Genomic DNA, 22,543 nt, shown 5'->3' with positions numbered 1-22,543 from the left:
GCTGCCTGTCACAAACGGCCAAGCCGGACACGTCATTCTTTCCTGAAAACACTCGCTTCACTCCCACAAACAAATTCTTCGTAAGTAAAAAGTTGAGACTTTTAATTGACAATATTGACAACACATATTAAGGAACTTGTCTTTACTCATAATATCGTCTCCGATTTCAATTCGAAGCTGTAAATCTAACACTGTAGGCAATCTCCCATGGTCTCCGCTCTGGCTCCGCCTCAGAAAACAATGGCTGCCGTTGCAGACGATAGATTTATTTCCCCCTCCCACTAACCCCTTAACCAATGATATGTGCTTTGAGCTTAAGTTGTCATGAGTATCTGGCAGTTTTCAGAAATAAAATCGGTGATTGGATGGCAAAGTTATTAAGGCGGGATCTATGGGTCTTTTTCGACCCATATTTGAATGGTCCGGCAGGAAAGGGTTTTAACCCGTTTGTCCATGACGCTATTCGGTGGACTTTTGGTTACAGTCACACTTACCACCGACTTAGACGACCGCGAGTCGTCTAATTTAGAAACTTGTGTTCACCTGCTCAAAACAGAAGTTCATCTACGTTAAAGGTATATAATGCTAATTAACCTAGTTACGCTAGTTGTGCTAGTTGTGCACGGATGTTCCACTACGTTTCAACTGAGCGGAGGGTTTCAAAAGCCCCCCTGAACCCTACTCCTGGAAACTAGATTACAATTAATCAGATAGAAAAATAGCTTTGAAAACCTTTGTACCCAGTATGCTATAGTAACAATATTTAGACAGGATTTCACGTTAAACTAAACCTGGTCTGTTTGTTAGGAATTGTATTATGGCTCCATCTAGTGGACAACGATGTGGAACTACAAGCAAGAACTCAAAATAAGTTGTCTTAAATTCAACACTCAACATTCATAAATGAACCCTTTTTCAAAATCCACCTGGATTTTTTTGGGGACATCTAATTTTGGTGCGTTATGAGCAAAATAGCACGCCAGTTACAATGTCGCATAACGCTACTGCCATAAGGGCAGCATCAGTAAACTAGGTCTTCTTCTCTCTGAGCAGAACTGGGTCTGAAAGATACCGCTGCTCCGACACCAGATGCAGAACACCAGCCCTCAGAGCAGCAACTAGCAGTCACCTCCTCTTACTTTCTAGGGAACAAGTTTACACCTACTCTCTAGGTCTCATGCTGCTTCTCCCTGTACTCACACACACACACAGACACACACACAGACACACACACACGCATGCATGTCCTTTTCCATGACCTCTATGTGACTCCCGTAGTGCTGATGACGTCAGTCCATGGCAGGGGGGGGGGGGGGTGTCTTGCACGGCTGAAACAACGCTAACACTGATTGTCAGTCAACCTCTACATCTTCCAGCAAGGTGTGAGGGGTCTGGGTGTGTGTGTGTGTGTGTGTGTGTGTGTGTGTGTGTGTGTGTGTGTGTGTGTGTGTGTGTGTGTGTGTGTGTGTGTGTGTGTGTGTGTGTGTGAAAGAAAGAAAGAAAGAAAGAAAGAAAGAAAGAAAGAGAGAAATATGAAGACAGATTCAAAGGTCATTTCCTAGACACATATCTCTGCTCTCCCTGCGGTATGACAGGCATTCTGGGAAAAGCAGGACAGATAGGACATTACAGCTACATTAGCTGCATTAGCATAGCAGCTACTGTGGAATCAGAACATGCACTCCTGGCAGATCTAATTACACAAGAACATTCCAATGAAGGAGTACGCCTCTAAGCTCCAACCCCATGCCTCAGCCCCAGATCCAACTCAAACCATAGGCCCAGCCTCAACGTGAGTCTCATCCACAGCCCTAGCCTCAACCTCAACCCCATCCCCAACAGCAGCCCCAAGCCCTATAAGAGGAGGCTATTACTTGAGATCCTATAATCCTTGACCTATATATCAGACCTGTGTAATCATCAGAGCACCAGGCTCTACTCTGGTCAAACAATAAGGCTTCACATTCCTACCTCCTGAAGCAGTGTCCTACTGCTCCGTCCTTCTCTGTGCCTCTCCTCTACGCTCCTCTCTGCTGTAAGGGGGGCAGCTCCAAAAGCCAGCCATTGTTCTTGGGTGAGAAAACATTTTACATATGCTTACAAACTTTGACATGTTGCGTAAGAGGATGTGTGTTGACATGGCCTAGTTTATGAGGACGCTCTCAGTCCCCAGCTGTGTGCGGATGGAGTGAGAAGCGATGTTGCTCTAGATACACATGAACACTTCTTACCGCAGTGGAAGGATGTTAGTCTGAGGTCTGCTGCCACACATGTTATTTTGCAGATCCACCTGCAAGATTCAGTCCAACAACTAAAGCTTTGTGGCCTATTCGCAAAGACCTTTCTCTATCAACTTAAAGGAAAACAGTTCAGGTTAACGAGACAAGGTGTTCCCATGTTTAATCGTTTGTATTATTTAGACTCATTGTCCATATCTCACACATTAATCCAACTGCAGAGAGGATTCTAGTGCCACCACAGTGTCAGTAGGTGTGGCTGGATGTATCCACAGTCACTGTAGAGGTCCTGCAACCTCACCAGACAAACCTGCTACATTCTTTTGAAGAAGCAGTTCACTCCAAAACAAATGTGGACAGAGACAGAAAGAGAAGAGAGAGATGGAGAGGGAGAAACACAGCAAGATATGCAGAGAGAAAAATCGACAGGAAGAGAGTGTGAGAGAAAAAGAGAGAGAGAGGTGTGACCTGCTCCCATTCACCAGTGTTCTTTGCTATTATGACCACTCTTGGTGTGTAACACAGGAACCTAGCTGGCACGCTGTAGCACACAGGAGCACTGCAGGGGAAACACCATGGGAAGTGAGACTCTGTCTAGCTTTGTCACAGTTCATTCTTAAAGATTTTGCTTCCGAAGTGACATCGATAGCTTTGAACTTCAGGTGTATTTGGCCTCGGTGCTACTGCCAGGCCAGGCCAGGCTAGTGTGTGTGTGTGTGTGTGTGTGTGTGTGTGAGTGAGTGAGTGTTTGGAGGGTGGGAAGGGTTAGCATGGACAATGTACAACAGCGTCATTGAGAAACTAGGACATGACAGTATCTCACTGGAATGGATCAAACTGAACTCTTTCCAGTAACTACAATAATATTTGTCCATCACTTTACATGTACGTCAAAGTGACTGACTACAGGAGTCACGACAAACCCAGTCCAGACAGACCCGGTCTAGACAGACAGGGCCATAGCAGAGCAAAAACAGGAAGGAAGACACAACAACTTGGCAGAGAGGGCCAGGGGAAGTCATGACTCTCATCCCAGAAGTTTGTATGGTCAAACAAGCATGGTTGAATTACATTCATACTGTGGTTGTCCTGTTATGAAAACCTCAAAAATAACACAGATGGTTTATCTGAGAGAGGAACTGTACAGACCTGTGGCCTCGCATACCAGATCAATGCAGAGCAGTACTGCATGAAGACCGGCTGACAAGAAGAGAAGGATAGGGAGAAGAGGAGAAAAAGGAGAGAGAATGAAGGGTATGGAGAGGGAGGGAAATCTAGAGAGGGAGAGAGAGAAAGTGCTAAAGATAAAGATTGCGACGGTAAACTATGATAAGACGACACATGTGCCCCAGTAGATTCCAGATGTAATTATTCATCTCCGCCTGATTATTTACTAATGAAAGAGAGGCTCCCGCAGATACAGTTACATAATGTCCCTAAACTGGAACATCTTTTTAGAATACCTCCAAGGTGATATCATGGTAGGAGAATCCTCTGCTAAACATGAACACATGTGAACGAGGTCTCCAGACTCCCACAAATAAACAAGGTTTGCACTTTATGCAAAATGATCGAACATATGCAAAAACAATATGTGTCTTGAATGGCTGAATTGAAACGGAATGCAGATGCAGGTTGGATGTATGCTGGACCTGCACCCCTCTGACCACCCTAAGGCCCCTAGCAAGACTACAGGGGGTTTATGTGTCTGTCTGCTTCTAATTTGTAATCTCCAAGCCATCTGTATTAGATAGAAACACAGCCTCGAACTGCAGGTGAGCCTTGTTAGTTCATGTCATCGTTGAATACATGGCAGGAAAACCGAACTATAAACAACAACTAAAGTTTTCTGCTCAAACTACATGAAAATAATCATGTTTTGTAGCAGAGCATTCAAGGTTAGCTTCAACGTTTGGATGCTTGTTTAGGGTTCTGCGTGTCCTATTTAAAACACGAGCAATTGGCTATGATGACCATTAGGGGGTGTTATCACCGCTTTATGAATTATGACACACACATGGTCTCAATGAAACATATACTTCACAACAAAATACCACACAATACACAACACTGCTCGTAATTGAAGCTCGAAGCAGCAACATCCTCAGACATACAGACAGACAAACAGATAGACAGACATACATACATACGGACATGCAGACAGACTGCAGACAGACAGACTGGAGCATTGGTCACATGTGGCACGTCCATCTCTCTCATCTGATTGGCCCTCCAGGTGGCCACACAGCTCATCACCCTGTCAGAGCAGCCCCAGGAATGACAACATCAACAGCCCTCACATGATCCCTCTTCCTCCCTGACACTCTAGACGTGTGGGAAGGAACAGAGAATGTCAGGCAACTGTTCTGAGGTAAACCACCAGTGTTTCTAAGAACTTTCCAGGACTTTTTAAACAACATCTCCAACCCTCTACCTGAGTTTAGAGGGAGCGTCTCCCTCGCTCCCTCTATGTGGTCTGATCCTTCATGCCTGCATACCTTCCTACCTCGGCTCACAGATTGGCCCTCTCGCTGGCCAGCTGGAATGACCAATGGGGGGGTAGGGAATGTTGAAAGGCATGATGGGAATGCCAGGTGTTTATCAGTGTTTGCAGGAATCTCAGGTTGAGTGACCAGTCACCTGACCTGCTAGCCCATCTCTGGACTCCCTGGTGGTTAGTTGACTACTACTCTAACCTACCGTAGCTACATAGCTGTTCTTGTGAGGTAAAGGCTGTGTGTGAACCACAGTGTACGGTATAGTGGAGGACGGAGGGGTGGGGTCAGAGAGAACAGCGTGTTCAGAACAACTTCATGCCTCTATCAGCAAGTCCATGTGCTCTCCACAACAAAAGAAGTGGCGGCTGCTTGTGATAATCTATAGCATGTTAGCTCACAGAAGACTTACACAACATGGTGACATAAAGCTGGAGGGAAGCCAAGTGCTACCTCACCTCGTAAACATTTGTTTGATTGGAACCCCCTCAGGGATCAGGTTTTCACCATGTCCATACAGCCTGCATTGTACATCCGTGATGAATGTTATTTTCTCCTTGCTCTAAGAGAAAGGAAACCTGAAGAAAAGAGGAGGGCGATCATGACCTTTAAGTACAGCAACGGGTTTCCTTACGTTCTGTTTCATCTGGAGCTTGGTCTGGCCAGGAGAATGTTCTGGAACACGTTGTGGTGAAGTACAAACCACACCGTAGACTGCAAACCCCACAGCTGAATGCTGCACCGACACACAGACTTTGCAGACTGATGACAGAAGTATCTGAAACATTCATCTAACCCAGACCACCTCTGATCAAGTCCATCTGGTTTAGAGGAACTTGACCACAGTTACTCTACAGAGAGGACACTGTGATCATCTAGTCATCACTGAACACCTCGGTTTCTCATCAATGGTGACAAAGCAGCAGCTAAAAACGGGACCACAAGGCTGTTGGCGTGTGTGTGGTCAGAGGGTGTCAGGCTGAGTTAGGGCAGGGCTGGGGTGGAAAGTGTTCTACCACCCTGCATGACCACACCACTCACCCACACTTTTCAGACCAGGCCATTATTACAGACACACACACACACACCCTTCTGTCCCAGCCTGGTTCTGTGTCAAGGTTTGTTCCTGTGTTTATTTTTATTCCGGTGTTTTCCCCCTCCCAGACCTCCTCAGATCACACAAGTGGAATGTCCCTGGTACTGACCAGCTCCTGACCATGTCTTTCAGACTGTGTTTGGACCGACCGGTCTTGTGAAAACAGCTTCATATCAGAGTTGATGTTCCCACACATGTACCAGTCAGTCATCTGACGTGCCAAAGTCCCTCCTGCCTCTTACTTCCAGGATAAGGAGCACTTACCCTCTTCTTACCCATCTCCTTCATCTCTAGAACCAAGCTATTCCTCATCCAACACCTGACCTTAGACCACTCTTGCCTACATCACCCCAATCCCTTCACCTCACCCTTCCTCTATCCCTGAAACCCAACCCAACAACCCCTGAACCTCACTCCACCCCAACCAAACCCCTGACCTCACTTTCTCTCTACCGCAACCTCTGAACTCTCTCTCTCTCTCTCTCTCTCTCTCTCTCTCTCTCTCTCTCTCTCTCTCTCTCTCTCTCTCTCTCTCTCTCTCTCTCCGCCTATCTGCATTTATCTCTCAAGAACTCATTGGAAGAGTAATCACAGGGGTAGGAATGTCCTTACTCAGGGAAATACGTGCTTGTCTGTGGAAAAAGCAGCCAGGGACTGTGCCTTCTGGCTGTGATATGAAAACAAAACATCCATAACCTTTCACAACTTCTGAGTAGAGAACACAATGTACATGTAGGGCACACACACACACACACACACACACACACACACACACACACACACACACACACACACACACACACACAGACACACTCGGTACAGGAAACATAGTGTACATTTAGTGATGTAAATGAACGTGTACATAAGAATGGTCAACATCAGAAGTGTTTACATAACTCACATACACACACACACATACAAACATACAAGCAGGGATTTTACAATGAATATTTTATTTGAGATGGTAAAAGGTTGTTCTAAGCTTGTATCTCTTTAAGCGACTGTAAGCTATAAATCAACATCTATCTTTGAGATATTTGTCTCTCAATGAGACAATGTTTCAACATTATTTTATACCAAAATACTTATCATAACACATCAGTGACAGAAATACTAATAAACTAACAAAATCAAATAAAACTTAAATAACATAATACTTCATAACACAATGATATCCAGTTATACTGTCCTAGTAATGTTGAGAAACTAACAAAACCTTGTGTCTTCTTAATGTTTTGTTTCTTAAACATTTTCAAAAGTTTCATAAAATGGAAGCATGATAAATAACAGAAATACTAACATAGTATAATGTTCTGTAGTTAAGATTTAGTTTCAATGCAAAAATACATTCATGATATTAATATCAGTTAAGTCAAATAATACATGGGTTGACAATGACCAAAACACATCAAGACTACTGCATGGACTAACACACTGAAAGCAACATTTGCATAGTACACAGTTCTGCATCTAACATATCTTCAGTTAGATGCAGTTTTCCTGCATTAAGCTTTTATGCTATGGTTATTTTCAAGGGTAAATGAAAATCTTTGAGTGTTCGTGTAGGTGGGTGTGTATATGTGTGTGTGTGTTTGTGTGACCGTGGCCGTCCTTTTGTTTGACTGTGCATATGTGTTTGGGTGTTCCTCTTTCTTCTCCTCTTCGTCTCTGACCCCATCCTCTAAGTCTCTCTCAGACCCCCGCTGATGTCCAGAGCATGCTTATACACCTGTGTGACATCATCCATGTCCCCGAGCAGTGAGAAGCTGCCGTTGTCCCCAGGAGAGGCTGGGGTGCACTGGGTCACCCTGCCCCCGTGGAGCGGTGCTGCTGCCTGGAGGCCTCGCAGGCCTGCCAGCTGGAGTAAATCCTCGGCTGACATGCAGGCCCTGATGCTGGGCCCGGGCGTGGCCTTTGGCCAGTCCATCCCAGGGAAGGGAGCACCAGACAGGCTTGTGTCGTCGCTCACGATGCCTGAAGGCCGGCTCTGGCTGCGAGCGAGGCCTCCGGAGTCAGCGGTCCCTTCCGACTCGCCCATGAAGCTTGTGGAGACGTGGTTGTCGCGGGCGTGGATGGAGGAGTACTTGCCGTTGCGCTTCAGGATGCCTTTCCTTCCCATGGAGCGTTTGGCCGGGGAGCTGGCGGGGGGGCGCCATGGCGACGGCGACCCCTACCACGACGGCGGACTCCCAGCGCTCTGGGGAGGAGTAGTAGCCAGACTCTCTCTGCTGCTTGTTCTTCAGGATGCCCTTCCTGGGTAGGGTGGGCACCATCTTGGCAGGAGAGCCCCCCAGACAGACCTGATCTTCCTCCTCCTCCTCCTCGTCCTCCTCTTCGTCCTTCTCGGGGCTGGAGGTCAGACCCCCGTCCGGGAAGTGAAGGGAGCGGCTGAGCTCGATCTCCCCCAAGCTGTGAGACCTCTGGTCGGGCACACGCGTCTTCAGGATCCCCTTGGGTCTCTTCAGTCCCGGCTTATCCTCCGGCTGTCGTGCTCCGCCCTCATTTTCCTTCATGGGCTTCTTCACCCGCTGGCGGCCCGGGACGGGGGGGGTCGGGGGGTGGAGGGCTGTCGGGGTGGGGGGGGTCCCCGGGGGCAGCGGGGGGTATCAGGGACTCAGCGGGGGTGGGGTTCTGCCAGTCGAAGAAGCGGGCGAGCATGGGTGAGCCCTGCAGCTGCTGGCCCTGGCAGTCACACACGCTGCTCTTCCAGCCCCAGTTCACCCACCAGTGGTTGGCCACGTCCTCTACCGTCGCACGGCGCTCCGGGTTGACCATCAGCATCCAGCGGATCAGACCACGCGCATCTGGAGGGGGGAGAGAGAGAGAGACATGGAGGGAGTGAATGAGAGTGGGAGTTTGTGAAAAAGACAGTGTATGAGAGAGAGAGAGAGAGAGAGAGAGAGAGAGAGAGAGAGAGAGAGAGAGAGAGAGAGAGAGAGAGAGAGAGAGAGAGCGAGAGCGAGAGCGAGAGAGAGAGAGAGAGAGAGAGAGAGAGAGAGAGAGAGAGAGAGAGAGAGAGAGAGAGAGAGAGAGAGAAAGAGTCTGGATTCAGCCTACCTGAGGCCTGGGTAGGTTCTTTGTATTCTCCGTTGCTGATCTGCCGTATAAGCTGGACGTGGTCTGTTCCGTCGAAGGGCATGGTCCCATACACCAGGGTGTAGAGCAGCACGCCCAGGGCCCAACTGTCCACCTGACAACAACAACAACAGCAGCTCACTCTCATGTTCTGTCATCCTGATTTCTTCAACATAATCAACCAGACTAACAGTCAATCCAGCAGCCCAGCATCCACACAGTCATGCACCAAGACGCTTCAGCCTGAAGACCTGGGTGGTCAGCTGAGAAGGTTGTATAATCTTTGGCTCTCCAGTCCATCTCAAGCTCTGATTAACTCCAGTTATCTCCAGGAACCAGTGTGTGAATCACAGCTGGGAAACAATAGACTCGTTGAGAGGGAAGTCCACTCCCCTGACTCCTCAACCTGGGAAATGGGCATCCAGTATGTGTGTGTGTGTGTGTCTCGAAAGCTGTGATTGTTGGCAAAAACCCAGTTCCTAACGGCCTTTGACAATTTGTATTGTCAGGAAATTAGTTAGAATACGAAGCGGGTGGGGAGGTAGAAGATAGGGAGTGTGTGTGCTGTATGTGTGTGTGTGTGTGTATAATGTATGTGTTGAAGAGGGGATTTATGTCATGTTAATCTTGAGGGAGGTGTACGACAGCTCATGATTTGGAACAGGGATATCTCCAGATCACTAATACATTCTCAGGGCCATGTTTGGTGTGAGTGATGGTTACGGGGCAAAGTTGGCACTGGCAGCCTCAATAAAACTCCTTTTAGACTAGGGACCACATGTCTGTGGCACACCACACACACAAACCACACACACACCACACACACACACACCCTTTGACCTGAGTGTTCAGGAAATGGCTGCGATATAAATGCTGGCACAGGAGCCTAGAGGCACTGTGAGTGTAGAGTGTTTGTGGTGTGAGGTGTGTGTGTGTGTGTGTGTCCAGCAGAGACTGTGAAGTGAATGGATGTTTTATGTGGCAAGAGTCATGTTTGGACACCCATGAATTTCAGCCAACCTAGAGCTGTGAAGGCCAGAGGGAAATTACTATGGGAGTTCCCTGACGCTTCCCTGTGTTCCTCTTGTTTAGTCTGGGGGTTTCCACCGGTTCAGATTCCTATCTTAGCTCTATTCATTCTGCTCATGCTCTTAGAGGAGGAATCACTGCAGTCAAGGACATCACAGTGTGAGATATAAATGGTGGAGTAGGAATGGAGAGTTCTGTTCCCTGGGAGCTGTTCTATTTTGAGTTTGAAATCAGGCCACATAGACACTTGCACAAGTGAGCATACTGTATGCACAAGCATAGGCACATAAACACACAAACATACACACACACACACGCACACACACAGAGGAATTCATTTAGATCTGAAAGGATAGTACAAGTGTCAGCAATGTGGAAGTCAATCCCATCCCCTGATGAAGAGCCCTGGGACTGTGGGTGATGATTGTGTGCTGAGTGTTGGCTTACCTCGGGGCCGTGGTAGGGCCTCCCGTTCACGATCTCGGGAGACGCGTACAGGGGGCTGCCGCAGAAGGTCTGCAGCAGCTGGTCTCTGTGGTAGAGGTTGGACAGACCGAAGTCTGCAATCTGGGGAAGCAGGAGCCCAATCGTATGAGACACACAGCATCGATCGCAGCCTTGTTACTATAACATGAGGATCACGCCCTGAAAATGCAACTTCTAGATATTCAGTCCTCAAACAAAACCTCCAACTGAAAGAGAAATTATACCTTTATGTTGCAGTTTTCGTCCAGTAGAACATTTTCCAGTTTCAAGTCCCTGTGCACCACACCATTCTGTAAACATAGCAACACAGAAACATTGTAGGATGACATTGTTTTAGATTTCAGTTCACAAAGCCCTCGAGTCATCCTTGCTGGTGATGTCATCCACAGTGGCTCTTTTCAAGTGGCATGTGTCCTGTAAAAAGCTTTTCTAAATTTACCATATGATGAATCCCGGCCCATAAATGTCTTGCATCGTTGGACGACACTATAGACAGTGGTTAAACAGATCCAGGCTGTGATGTCATGATAAATAAGATACAGCCACACCACATTACCACGGTGTGTGTTTCTCATTCATTATCCGGGGGAAATGCACATGAACCAGATGTGTGAACACTAACACTGATCATGTGTAAAGTCTTTCTCTCTCTCATACACACACGCACACACATACACACACACACACACACATACACACACACACACACACATACACACACACACAAAGGAAGTGGAGGAAGTGTGACCTGTCCTCATCTACTGCTTCCCTTCCCCTTGATCCCAGTTTTTGCCCTGGGCAATGCCCTCATGATGTCACCAGCAACTGTTGCCAGCCCTGCCGTGTCTACCCTGAGGGGGAAGTGACATCATCACTTCAAGACATCAGTCTATCTCCAGCTGGAAGGACACCCTGTAGCCAGCTTGCCCCAATCCTGCCCTCACTGGGGTGGGGAGGAGGGAGGGGTAGGGCGGACAATGGACAGAGGAAGGAGGGGGTAAGGTAGGGTCAGGCTCACCTTGTGACAGTGGTGAACTGCTGAGACGATCTGCCTGAAGAAATGTCTGGTCTCTCTCTCCGTCAGACGCCTGCGCTCGCTGATGTAGTCATACAGCTCTCCTTTACTGGCATACTCCATCACGATGACAATCTTCTCCTTGTTCTCAAACACTACACAAGGAGGGAGGAAGAGAGAGAGAGTCAAAGAGAGAGCCATGTTACAGTCCTTCTACCAGAGTGGGTGATTCTATGTGAGGGATGTTACAGGTCAGTCTATGCTGCTCTGCTGTCTATGTTTCTCCCTCCTGTTCTGGGTCAGCATAGTAGCTGCCCACATCTGTCTTATGTCCACTCTCATGTCATGTGGTTGGACCTGATAGTGTAAACAGACAAGAGGGGGAATGGGTTACAGATGAAGAGAGAGATAAAGAGAAAGAGAGAAAGAGAGAAATGTCACTACTGTATCTCTCTTTCTTTCTTTCTCTCACTCTCTCTCTCCCTCCTGCCCTGTCTCTGATTGGTGTAAGTTGACGATCTGAGACACACTCAAACCCATCCTGACAAACATGCTGGCAATAAAGAACCCACAGATGACTCTAATAGGAACCATCTATACATCTGTTTGTGTTCCGTTACACAAGGGGACATCTATGGCGATGACACCAGCAGGATCAACACGATGAAAGACCTAAAGTTGGAAGGGCGCGTGTGACTGGAAGTGTGTCAGGAAAGAGATGAGTGTGGGGGTGGGTGCTGTTGTGCTAGGTAACCATAGTAAGACAAGTTCTCTGTCTCTCTCACACACACACACACACACACACACTCCTGCCTACCTTCATGGATGGAGATGATGTGAGGGTGTCGGAGGGCAGACATGATCTCGATCTCACGGCGGATGTGGACCATGTCTTGTTCATCCTGGATCTTCTCCTTCCTGATGGACTTGATGGCCACCTGATGACATCACACCCTGTTAGCTCAACAGCATCCCTAACCTTCACCAACATTCACTGACAGATCTAGCCTAATAGCAGACCACTATAGTGACAATCCTTTACGAACTCTTAGGCAGATCAATAAAGCAATGGTCAATGTGTCTGTGTGGTTGCTACAGGTGACAGCCTCCAGTGAAAGATGTCACACTAAGAAGTCTACACACAGTGTCCTTTGGAGTGACTCTGATGACGAGATGAACATGTTGTCATTATTAATATAATATTCAACCTGGGTGAATATCTGAAATGGGACCTCTCTGTTTACATTCATGACCCTCAACATTCATGACCCTCAACAGGCTATGTGCACGTGTGTGTTTGTGAAACTTGTCTTAAATTCTGAACAAGGTATCCGTTTTCCACTCTTCTCTTTGTTTGTGTCTTTCTCTCCCTACTGTTCCCTTGTCTCTTACTCTATCTCTCTCATTCTCTATCTTACCCTCTCTGTCATTATCTATATCATTACCCATCTCCAAGGAGGGATGCTAAGTAGGCCTGGTAGCCTATCAACCTTGAGAGAAACTGGGTCTGTAGAAGGACATACAGGTCAGTGCAACCCAATGGAGACATAAATATATGAGCCAGTATATTAATAGATGTTCCATTTGCACCAAATCTCAGACTCTCCATGGCAGTGACTCATGTCGAAATGTTATCAAGGTTATGGGATAAACAGAGTGAGAACACACACATGGGTTTATTCCACATACACTTTCCACATATTCCTCTTCACAAGGAATCCCTCGTAATGTCATATTCATCGTTACAATTTTGTATGTGGAAAAAATCCAAGAATTTGGATGCACCACGGCGTGTGTAGCTAGCACTAATATCCACCCCCCTGCCTGGCTTCTACAGAATAGCTTGTCTAATGGAAGTAGTAACTGAGTCGGAGAACAGGAAACGCCTGTGAGTCTGACTTCCTGTCTGCACATACGTCACTAATGGAACCATATCCTCCATCATTCCATTTAAGGAATAAAACATGTAGACATGTAGGGTCTGGCTCTGACAAACAGCAGGAAAGTGAAATATTTCCAGCCATGTAAAAGCACCCCCCAGCTCAACTTTATCTCATGATTATGCAACACAGCGGATAACACTATTGTGGTCATTATGACCACACAACTGAAATCATCATAGATCTTCATTTGGTGTGCCATGGTCACTACACTATTACATCAAAATGGTGCCTTTATCTAAAAAATATATATCTTATGTCTCCTTCATATCTCCTGTCACCTGCTTTCCTCCATCACCTACTGTACTCTCAGTATAGGAACAGTTCCTTCACTCTTATATACAACAGCAAGTGCACAGTTCCTGGCTTGCATGTACTGTACATCCAGGTATGTGTGACCCTATTGGCTTCATGAATGAGTGAGTGCTGAACAGCAATATTCAAGTCAGATTTCACACATGCACAGTAACTGGCTCGCTTGTGCTCCTGTCTGTGTGTGTTCTGTGTCTGACATCCTCAGACACCGCCAGACAAATGTAGCAGCCGGGTGGGAAGCTTGTTTAGTGAGGCCAACTACGCACAACGCACTACAGTGTGTGTTTATGAATGTGTCTTGTCTGTGTCTGGGTGTTGCCCTTTACGTCACTCCGACCATATCCTCTCTTCACACCAAAGTGTTAGGTACCAAGGGAGGAACACATACCACACAGCCTGACTTCCCCCTGTCAAACTTGATTCTGCTAATGTGTGTTGTTTTCAAGTTGCACTATTACTGTTATTTCTTATTTATTCGTTTTATCATGTATACTTTAAAGCCATCTAAAACAATCTGTCTCTGTTTATTATTTAAACTCGTGTTCTATTTTGAAGTTATTATTTATAGATTTTTCTACTTTTTATGTTCAGCACTTGGAGTTGCATTCGTTGTACTGTCTCGTGCTACCTAAACTTTGATTGATTCACAGGTTGGTTGGTTGGTTGATTGATTGTAAGATTAGGTTTGTCCTGTCACTGCAGAAAGGCAACTATCATTAACCCTGAGACATATGTGCAAGTAACTATTTCAGCATGATGTCTAATCAAATGTATTAGGCCTACGGTCAGAAATCAACCCACGCCTCAACTCACCACTCTGCCGGAGTTTCTCTCAACGGCTTTCTTCACTTTACCGTAGGTTCCTTTCCCCAGCGTCTCCAGTAACTCGTACCGGTGTTTAAGATTATGTTTGTGATGATGCTTCTTGACACCCCCGGATAACGTTCCCTCGTCCATAGGTGTGTCCCCGTTGTAGTCGACAGGTAGGGGTCTGTCAACCCATGCCTGAGCATCCGACGAGTTACTAATGCTAGACCGCCGACTTTGCCTAGACTCGGTTCCAATGCTGGACCGCCGATTCTGTCGAGATTCAGTCCCAATGCTGGACCTTCGAAGATGTCGGGACTCGTTTCCAACGCTGGATCGCCGAATCTGTCCAGACTCTGAACAACCACTTGACCGCCGCCGTGTTTGAATGAGAGCAGTTTCCATCCTTACTGTATCATTTGATGTTTGCCAGTATTATTTGCCTAACTTAAAGCGGCTAGCCTACTGCAGAAGTTTAAACGATTAAAATTGTGTTAATATAAATCGGAAATTGCTCATTCATGCGGTATCAAATATGTTCAAATCCCAAGTCAATTCCCGAAAATGTCAATTCCATTTCCAGAGCGTCTTCAGCAATCTGTTCTCGTGCCTATACGGTCAATCAACTGATGGAGCTCCAAAATCCGAACCGGGTTTGCTAAGACCCGTGTAATCAATGATACTAAATGATGTTGACTATCTCATCAGCTCAGCTCCACGCGCTAACTTTCAGTACTGGAAGGTGTGAGAGAGAATTTGAGACAGGAGCGCCGGAGGCGGGGTTCAGACAAGGTCTCCTTGTGTGTTTATGTGTGTGTGTGTGTTTCACACACAATGTGAGTGTATGTTTGTCTAATCCAAAATTGCTGTCGTTCTCTTTAGTTCCTCCTCTCTCTCTCTCTCTCTCTCTCTCTCTCTCTCTCTCTCTCTCTCTCTCTCTCTCTCTCTCTCTCTCTCTCTCTCTCTCTCTCTCTCTTTCTCTCTATCTCTCACACACACCAGCGTCGGGTCGAAGGGGGGGCATTGACGGGCAATGCTCGCCCACATGGAATGCTGTGCCCCCTCAAAAATTATATTTTTTAGTTTGTTAAAGTATTTTTTTAAATACTGGCATTGGTTACACATTAAATGTCTAGATGGCTACACTTTCCTGCAGAATATGTAGGTCTGCTCTTATTTTGACTTTCATACTTTGTAAATGCGTGCCCCCCTTGTGGAAAAATGGCCACCCATTTCATTCGTTCGGGAGCCGAGTCTGACACACTCTAAGAAAATACATGTAGGTCAGACACGTCTCTAAGAAGTGTATGTGGGGTAAAGTCCATCTTGGGGCAGCTGCACACCAGAACCAGCTTGTTATTAATAGTCTAACTAGAGGCCAGTGATATAGACCACAGGCCCTCATCCATCTAACAACTGCAGCATGCAGAGACCTCAAGCTCTGCTTCTGAACACCAGAGCTGCTGTACTGAGCCTCTATGTGAGAGGCTGACTGAAGCGACTGGCTACTTCTCATTGATGTGAGGACCGGTCCTCCATGAAGGAGTTTACTCCTTGGACCTCATGCCTGGATGAGGAAGAGCAGTTCTGCCCCCCAGTGTCCGTACTGTGTCGACACTTCCGAGTCGGAAGTTCCGACGGCTGAATCTCTCCTGCAACAATCCATTCCCACAACTAGAGGGCGCCCCCTGAACGGTAAACTCTACCATCATCTATTTACCCCTTCACCATGTCCCCACGTCCTCTGTTTCTCTGTTTCTTTCCATCTATCTCTCCTTTACTAAGGAGAGGAGAGCAGTCTGAACTTACCAGCTGCTGCTTCAGTGCTGCCCCTCCAGAATACAGCCCAGAAGCAGTATGATCAGCCTGGGTTGGCACGGAGGGACATGCCTGGGCAGAACTAGAGGCCCCACACCCTCCAGACTGGGGTGTTCCCCTCAACCAAGGGGGGTACATCAGTCTGTTTTCCAGTGAAGGTTGATTTGTGTTTGTGTGAGTGGGTTGGTTGGTTGGCTGAGGAGTTCAGATCCAGACAGGCAGGGAGAGATGTGGAGCGGTCCTGGGAGTAGGGCAGGGTGCTGTACGTGCCCCCAGGTGGCCTGCCGTGGAGGTTAGCATCTGGGGCCCTGGTCATGCAGGAGTCAGGAATGGAGCTTATTGAGGTCATTTTGGTCAAAACTTTTATTTAAGGAGGATTTAGTAAAGAGCCAAAACAACTAAAGTCAAAAAAGTTCCCCCCTATTATCCAGACAACATCCAGACAACATCCAGATGTCTCCCGTTTTAGTTCAAGTGACTCAGACAAAATTAGAATGAATGTACTGTCATGAGCTCCACAGCCAGACTTCTTCTGTCAAGCACGCAGGCTCCAAACACACGTCACCCTGTGTCAAAGCTCAGATGTGCCCACTGAACCAAAACAAAAGCAATTATTTTCACTTGGAAGCAATCTAACCTCAGTTCATCATTGGGGCAGCGTTCAATTGCAGAGGCTTTGTGAATATTGATGCCATCGACACAGATAATAATTCGAGTTAGACAATTAAACTGACACTTGGATAAATTGGTCTGTATTTGTCTTCATGCTTAACTGTATCACAGTGACATTGGTTACAAAGAGACTGTCGTGAAATTAAATGTTTTGCCTTTCTGACTAGGAATGGTCAAGGATTGTTGGAGGTGCTGTTAAAGAAGACCTGAGGCTTATTAGTGTGTGTGTGTGAGTGTTGTGAAGCACTGAGACAGAATCGCGAGAGAGAAGGTAAGTCAAAGTTTTTAATAGCACATTTTCGGTTAAAACAATAACAGTACTGAGGAAACTGAGAAATCTCTGTCGGCGTGTCTCTTTGGTCTTCAAGTGTCTTAGCATCTGGCCCTCCTGGCTCAATCGTTACGGCTCTTCTCTCCTTACGGCGAGTCTGTGTAGCATAAAACATGTCCACATCATCCACCATATCACCCCTTTTTGTCCCCTTTTGTACTCGCCAGGAGTGGGGTAGATGAGCAACAGGTGTGGCTCATTGAGGCTCTCTTCCCCAGCCCAGGACTAAAGGGATGGGCTCAGACTCTCTTCCCCAGCCCAGGAGTAAAGGGCTGGGTTGAGGCTTTGCGTCGGTAACGAGGCCAGCTGGCTGCTAGGCCCATGGCTGACAAGGCCCCCTTGTCACAGTGCGTGGTGTGTCTGACTAGCAGAGAGACTTACAGGGGGTCGTCTAACCCTCCGTGACACCCACCTTTATCAGAGTCTCCAGATTTTCTGCTTTAGATCTGTCTTTCTGTTGAATCTATTCTCTGCTGAGTTTTTGGTTCTGTCTGGTTGAGCTGCAGAGAAATGTTTGTTCTGTGTGCTGACTGCCAGAGTTCATGCCCTGACACTCTGATAAGCACACACTCATGCACACACACACACACTCATTCACACACACACACACACTCATGCACACACACAAACCCACACATATGCTGCCCGGTATATAAATGTTATATGTTACTTCTCCATAAGAAATTCTAAATTGGCAAGACTTAATAAATCCATAACTATCATATTTACTATGCACCATGACTACAGTCAATTTCATTGTATGGGTTTGGCCCTTGTGTTTAATTTCTTGCTTGTGTAATCTGTGCTGCCTGTAAATTGCTCTTCATTAACTATAAAGGTATATTAAACTTAACTGAACGGAGCTGGCACTAATTGCATTAGCTACTATTGGATATATAACTCAAACATCCTGGTATTGTTCAAACCATATGGATTCTTAGTCTTTATAGCCTTAAACCAGACATGAACTGAAATATACACAATAATTAAGGGAGTGACACATACTGCTGCATTCACTGCTTTATTTCATGTACTGTATGTAAGAGTGGTTTCTTCTCTGTTTGTTGCCATTCATCCCTCCATCTTATAAGCTATTACAGTAGAGTAAAGTTGATATGGTCACCACAGTTTTTCATGCAACGCATTCATTCTGGATCTTCCCCAGGCTCTATGAGCTCATTCAAGTTTTTTCAAACAAATAATAAACACAATAGTGAACATTTACATCAGTAATAATTAAAGTAAACAGATTTACTTAAAGACACACATACATACATGTATAAATACAAGCAAGGTGGATCTTAAATGTGAAGAGTTAAGGAACTGTTTTACCAGATTGGGACAGGATATTTTCTGTTACTGGTTCCGGTTTCACCTGAACTAATGGACCCTGGGATAGGAGCAGTGCTGAGCAGGGACCCATCTGAGAACCTTCCAGACACCAACATGGCTGCCAGCTACAAATCGTTTTGTGGCTTCCCACTGAATGACACCATCCCCCCTGACGTCCAGTCAGAACACTTAATAAATAATGAATGAATAAAAAAATGAACATATTGGAAAGATTCGCATGCACAATTCAGTCAATATTAAAATCTCATGTTTCACTATGTAGTGTCAAGAGGCAAGAGCTCAAATTCTCACTTCACATACTAAGATGACAAGCAAAGTAACTACGATATATGTTCAAAATGTAAAACGGTTCTGAAGTGTGTTATTGCACTGGTCACACGGAGTGTCAGAGTTCCTTCCGACAGTGAACAAGGCCTGTGTAAGCGGCGAGCATACAGCTGACAAAGAGGAGGGGGACGGACGGGGAATGACGTGGGGCTGGCGTGAGTGTTCAGCAGGACGGGCGTCTCAGCAGCCGTGCTCCGGGACGATGCCACACTTGAGGATCTTCAGGTAGTTCTGAACTTTGTTGGAGTCTCGGCGGAAGCAAAACAGCAAGTCGTGGTCGCTCATCAGACGGGACTTGTCGCTGACGGACGACTGAACCAACGCCTCCGGAGACGACATGCCGCTGAGGGAGTTACTTATCATGCCTAGGTGCTGCATCTGAAAAGGGGCACACACACACACGCACAGGCACACACATACACAGGTCAGTGGAGCATTATAACCACAATTATTTCAGGATGCATGCGACTGCTGAAGACTTCAGCAGTTGACTCATGAACGGTCTACTGAGATGATGACATGAACTCCTCTAGGTGGACCACAGCCTGTCCCCGTGACTTCCTGGGTCACATGCTGGGTAGCTGGCAGGCAGAGTGCTTCTGTCTAGAGATGCAGGTGAGTCAGAAGTTCTCCCAGGCTCTGTCTGTATTGTGTCACTGGCCATCAGGCTGCACTCACTGTGGGACAGCCGAGGTTCACTCTGCTTTCTTCAACTCACTCTCTCTGTCTTTCTCTCTTCCTCCTCAATCACCCATCTGCCCCCCAGCCCATCCCCCCCCACTCTCTCTCTCTCTCTCTCTCTCAGTTTTTTCTCTGTGATTCTCCCTTTCCCTCTTGCCCCACCTCCCTCCCTTTCTCTCTCTTTGTGATACAGAGCATCCTTCCAGCAACATTTAGACATCCATAATGAGGTTTATGGATCATCTGCGAGTTAACTGTCCAATTAAAAAGCCTTCAGTGACACGCAACCTCGATTCATTTGCAAGAGCCGTAGCAGCTCTGACTCACACAGGAAGTCAAATGCATCCGACGTCATCCGACGTCAGACAAACAACGAAACTACTCATTTGTAGCGGACGATAAGGATCTGAGTGTAAGGACCAAACGTTGACTAGGCTTCTTTGAATCACAGGCACACACACTCACACACACACACACACACACACACACACACACACACACACATAAAAACACTTACTTTCTCAGCCACCTTTTCGACACCCTTGCGCAGCTCGTGCACCATGTCGCTCATCTCCAGAGCCTTGTTGGAGCTGAAGTTGTTGAAGTCGTGGTGGTGAGCTATGTTCTGATGGAACTGCCGAAGAGGATCCCTCCAGGCCACCAGCAGCTTCAGAATCACCTCCGCCAGCTCTTCTCTCTAGCGGAGGAAGACAGGAAGGAGGTGAATGTGAGGGATCCAGATGAGGGGTAAGGTATAGGGTCGGGGGTTAGGGCGAAGGGTTAGGGATATGTAGTTTTAGGGGGTTAATTTGCACTCACAGTCAGTCTCTGCGCATTTTCCTTTCCAGTTGGCGTAAGGATGGATGAGGTGTGACAGATGCGGTTGCCTATGTGATTCTTGCTGGGGAGGAAGTAATGCTCCTGATGGAGGGGAAGATGAGAGTCATCGGGAGGGCAGGAATACAGGGAGGCATAAGGGCAGGAGGGTTGGGGTCAGAGCGTGGGCAAAAAATGTAGACACAAAAGGTCATGATTGATATTTCTGAACCAACAAGATGCAAAGAGAGAATAACAATGATTATGGATAACAATGACTTTTAGACTAACACACAAAATTATAAATATGAACAACCATAATAACTGTGACACAATTAAATTCCATCAACAACCCAATTATACCAATACATAATAGAGATTATTATAAATTGTCAAGTTTGTAAAACATTTAACATTTTATATTTTTTACATTTTATACTTATAAATGCACAAATAAGAACAAGATAATATAAACTTAGAAACTTACAATAATAAACAGCGTTGTGACAGATATTTTTTAAACGTAAAAATCTCAAATGAACGACCAAGATTATGAGCATGGGCGGTACTAAGGAGGGGCTAGCAGATGCTTCAGCCCCCCCAAGAAGCACCCCGATAGCACCCCAAAAAAATATTGCGCATTTATTTCTAGTATTTATACATATTGTGCAGCTCCCCCTGTCAGTAATCTAGAACCCCATCAGCACCTGCATAAAAAATTATCTGGCACCGCCCCTGATTGTGAGAGATATTTCAGACTTGTAAACTAACAATAAAAAGCTACACAAATACAGAAATAACCAACTGAAAACTTTCAATGAGACATAAATAAGCCTTACGAATTCAGAGTGCAGGTCACTGGAGATTCCGTGCATCCTAGCGGAGTGCTGGATGACTCGTTCGAACAGGTCTGCCAGTGAGAGGATGTGGCACCCCGTCTGGCCGTGGGCACAGATAGGAGCTCCGCTGACCTGGCACAGCCGGGAACGCAGCTCCAAACACACCAAGATCATGAGGACCACTGACACTGGCAGAGAGACAGAGAAGGAGAGGGAGGGAAAGAGAGAGACAGAGAGAGAGAGGGAAGGAAAGGGAGAGACAGAGAGAGAGGCGGAGATGCAGATAGAACAATATTGAAATTCCACCTGATGTAGCATAACTGACAGCATGAAGGAAGCAAACTGAGACAAGTAAAAAGAAGAAAAAATACAAAGAAGAGTGAGTGAGAATGAGAGAGATCAAAGAGATGAGTTGATGAGAAGCCTGGGACGGAATAGCAAAGAGAAAGGGTGCAGAATGGATGAAGGGGTGAACCTTCAAGAAAAAGATGAAGGTAAACACACAAAAAAAGATGCTGGTTCCACCAGCACCGTGCAGGTGGGGCCCATCGTCCGCATGCCCAGTCTGGGGCTGGGCACCAAGGGGCTCCCTGGAAGTAGCTACCTGGCGTGAAGTTCCTTGACATTCTGATGGCTGGCTGGATCCTGTGCTGCTGGAGATGGACTGTGGAGGCTGGCTATTTAAAGTGGTACAAAGTTTAAGGCAAGGGTCCCTCTCTGACATCTGTGGTGAATCCGCATTTATTTAATACCAGGAGGGGAGGGGGGGGGGGGAGGGATGGGGAGAGGAGAGGAAAGAGAGAGTAAGGATAGGGAAATAGAATGCATGGTAGTGGCAGAGATGGTGATGTATTTTCACGAATCATTTATTCATTTATTTCTACTTTTGTCTCCCCCCCCCTCACCACCACCACACCATGTCAATGGAGTTAGGCCACCTCAGTAGAAAAACTTAATGGTATTTATTCACACAAAAAAATGATGCAGCTGAACTGCACAGTGGTTATTATTGTGTACTCTGTCATGCCATCTTCTAATGCAAGTGTTTACGGTCCAGTCATTCATGGTATGCACATATTACTGACAAATTTGTAACACAACATTTGTAATTTGTAACACTGAAAACGTGATGTATCGTATTTTTCGGAAGATAAGGCGCCTTTTTGTGTAAGCTGCACCCCACTAGAATCGGAGCTTTGTGTTTATAAATC

The 22,543-nt window shown here is 46.4% G+C and overlaps 2 protein-coding genes across 2 annotated transcripts; both read right to left on the bottom strand.

Moving 5' to 3' along the window:
- Positions 1-6,764: 6,764 nt before the first annotated feature.
- Positions 6,765-15,248, bottom strand: LOC124469706 (NUAK family SNF1-like kinase 1). The gene is given in 9 exon segments (XM_047023164.1): positions 6,765-7,999; positions 8,001-8,415; positions 8,456-8,632; positions 8,886-9,018; positions 10,380-10,499; positions 10,643-10,708; positions 11,437-11,588; positions 12,251-12,371; positions 14,502-15,248. Coding segments are annotated over 9 exon segments (2,073 nt in total). The 5' UTR covers positions 14,901-15,248; the 3' UTR covers positions 6,765-7,509.
- A 3,826-nt stretch (positions 15,249-19,074) lies between these two features.
- prl2 (prolactin 2) lies at positions 19,075-22,045 on the bottom strand. The gene is made up of 5 exons (XM_047023108.1): positions 21,937-22,045; positions 21,333-21,520; positions 20,497-20,598; positions 20,195-20,374; positions 19,075-19,374 (listed from the first exon to the last, which is right to left on the bottom strand). The coding sequence occupies exons 1-5, from the start codon at positions 21,956-21,958 to the stop codon at positions 19,177-19,179; spliced, it is 690 nt and encodes a 229-aa protein (XP_046879064.1). The 5' UTR covers positions 21,959-22,045; the 3' UTR covers positions 19,075-19,176.
- Positions 22,046-22,543: the final 498 nt, after the last annotated feature.

Source organism: Hypomesus transpacificus, chromosome 7 (assembly GCF_021917145.1).
Source record: "Hypomesus transpacificus isolate Combined female chromosome 7, fHypTra1, whole genome shotgun sequence".
NCBI lineage: Eukaryota > Metazoa > Chordata > Actinopteri > Osmeriformes > Osmeridae > Hypomesus > Hypomesus transpacificus.
The sequence above is the reverse complement of the archived record's forward strand: the minus strand, read 5'-3'. Positions and strand labels throughout refer to the sequence as shown.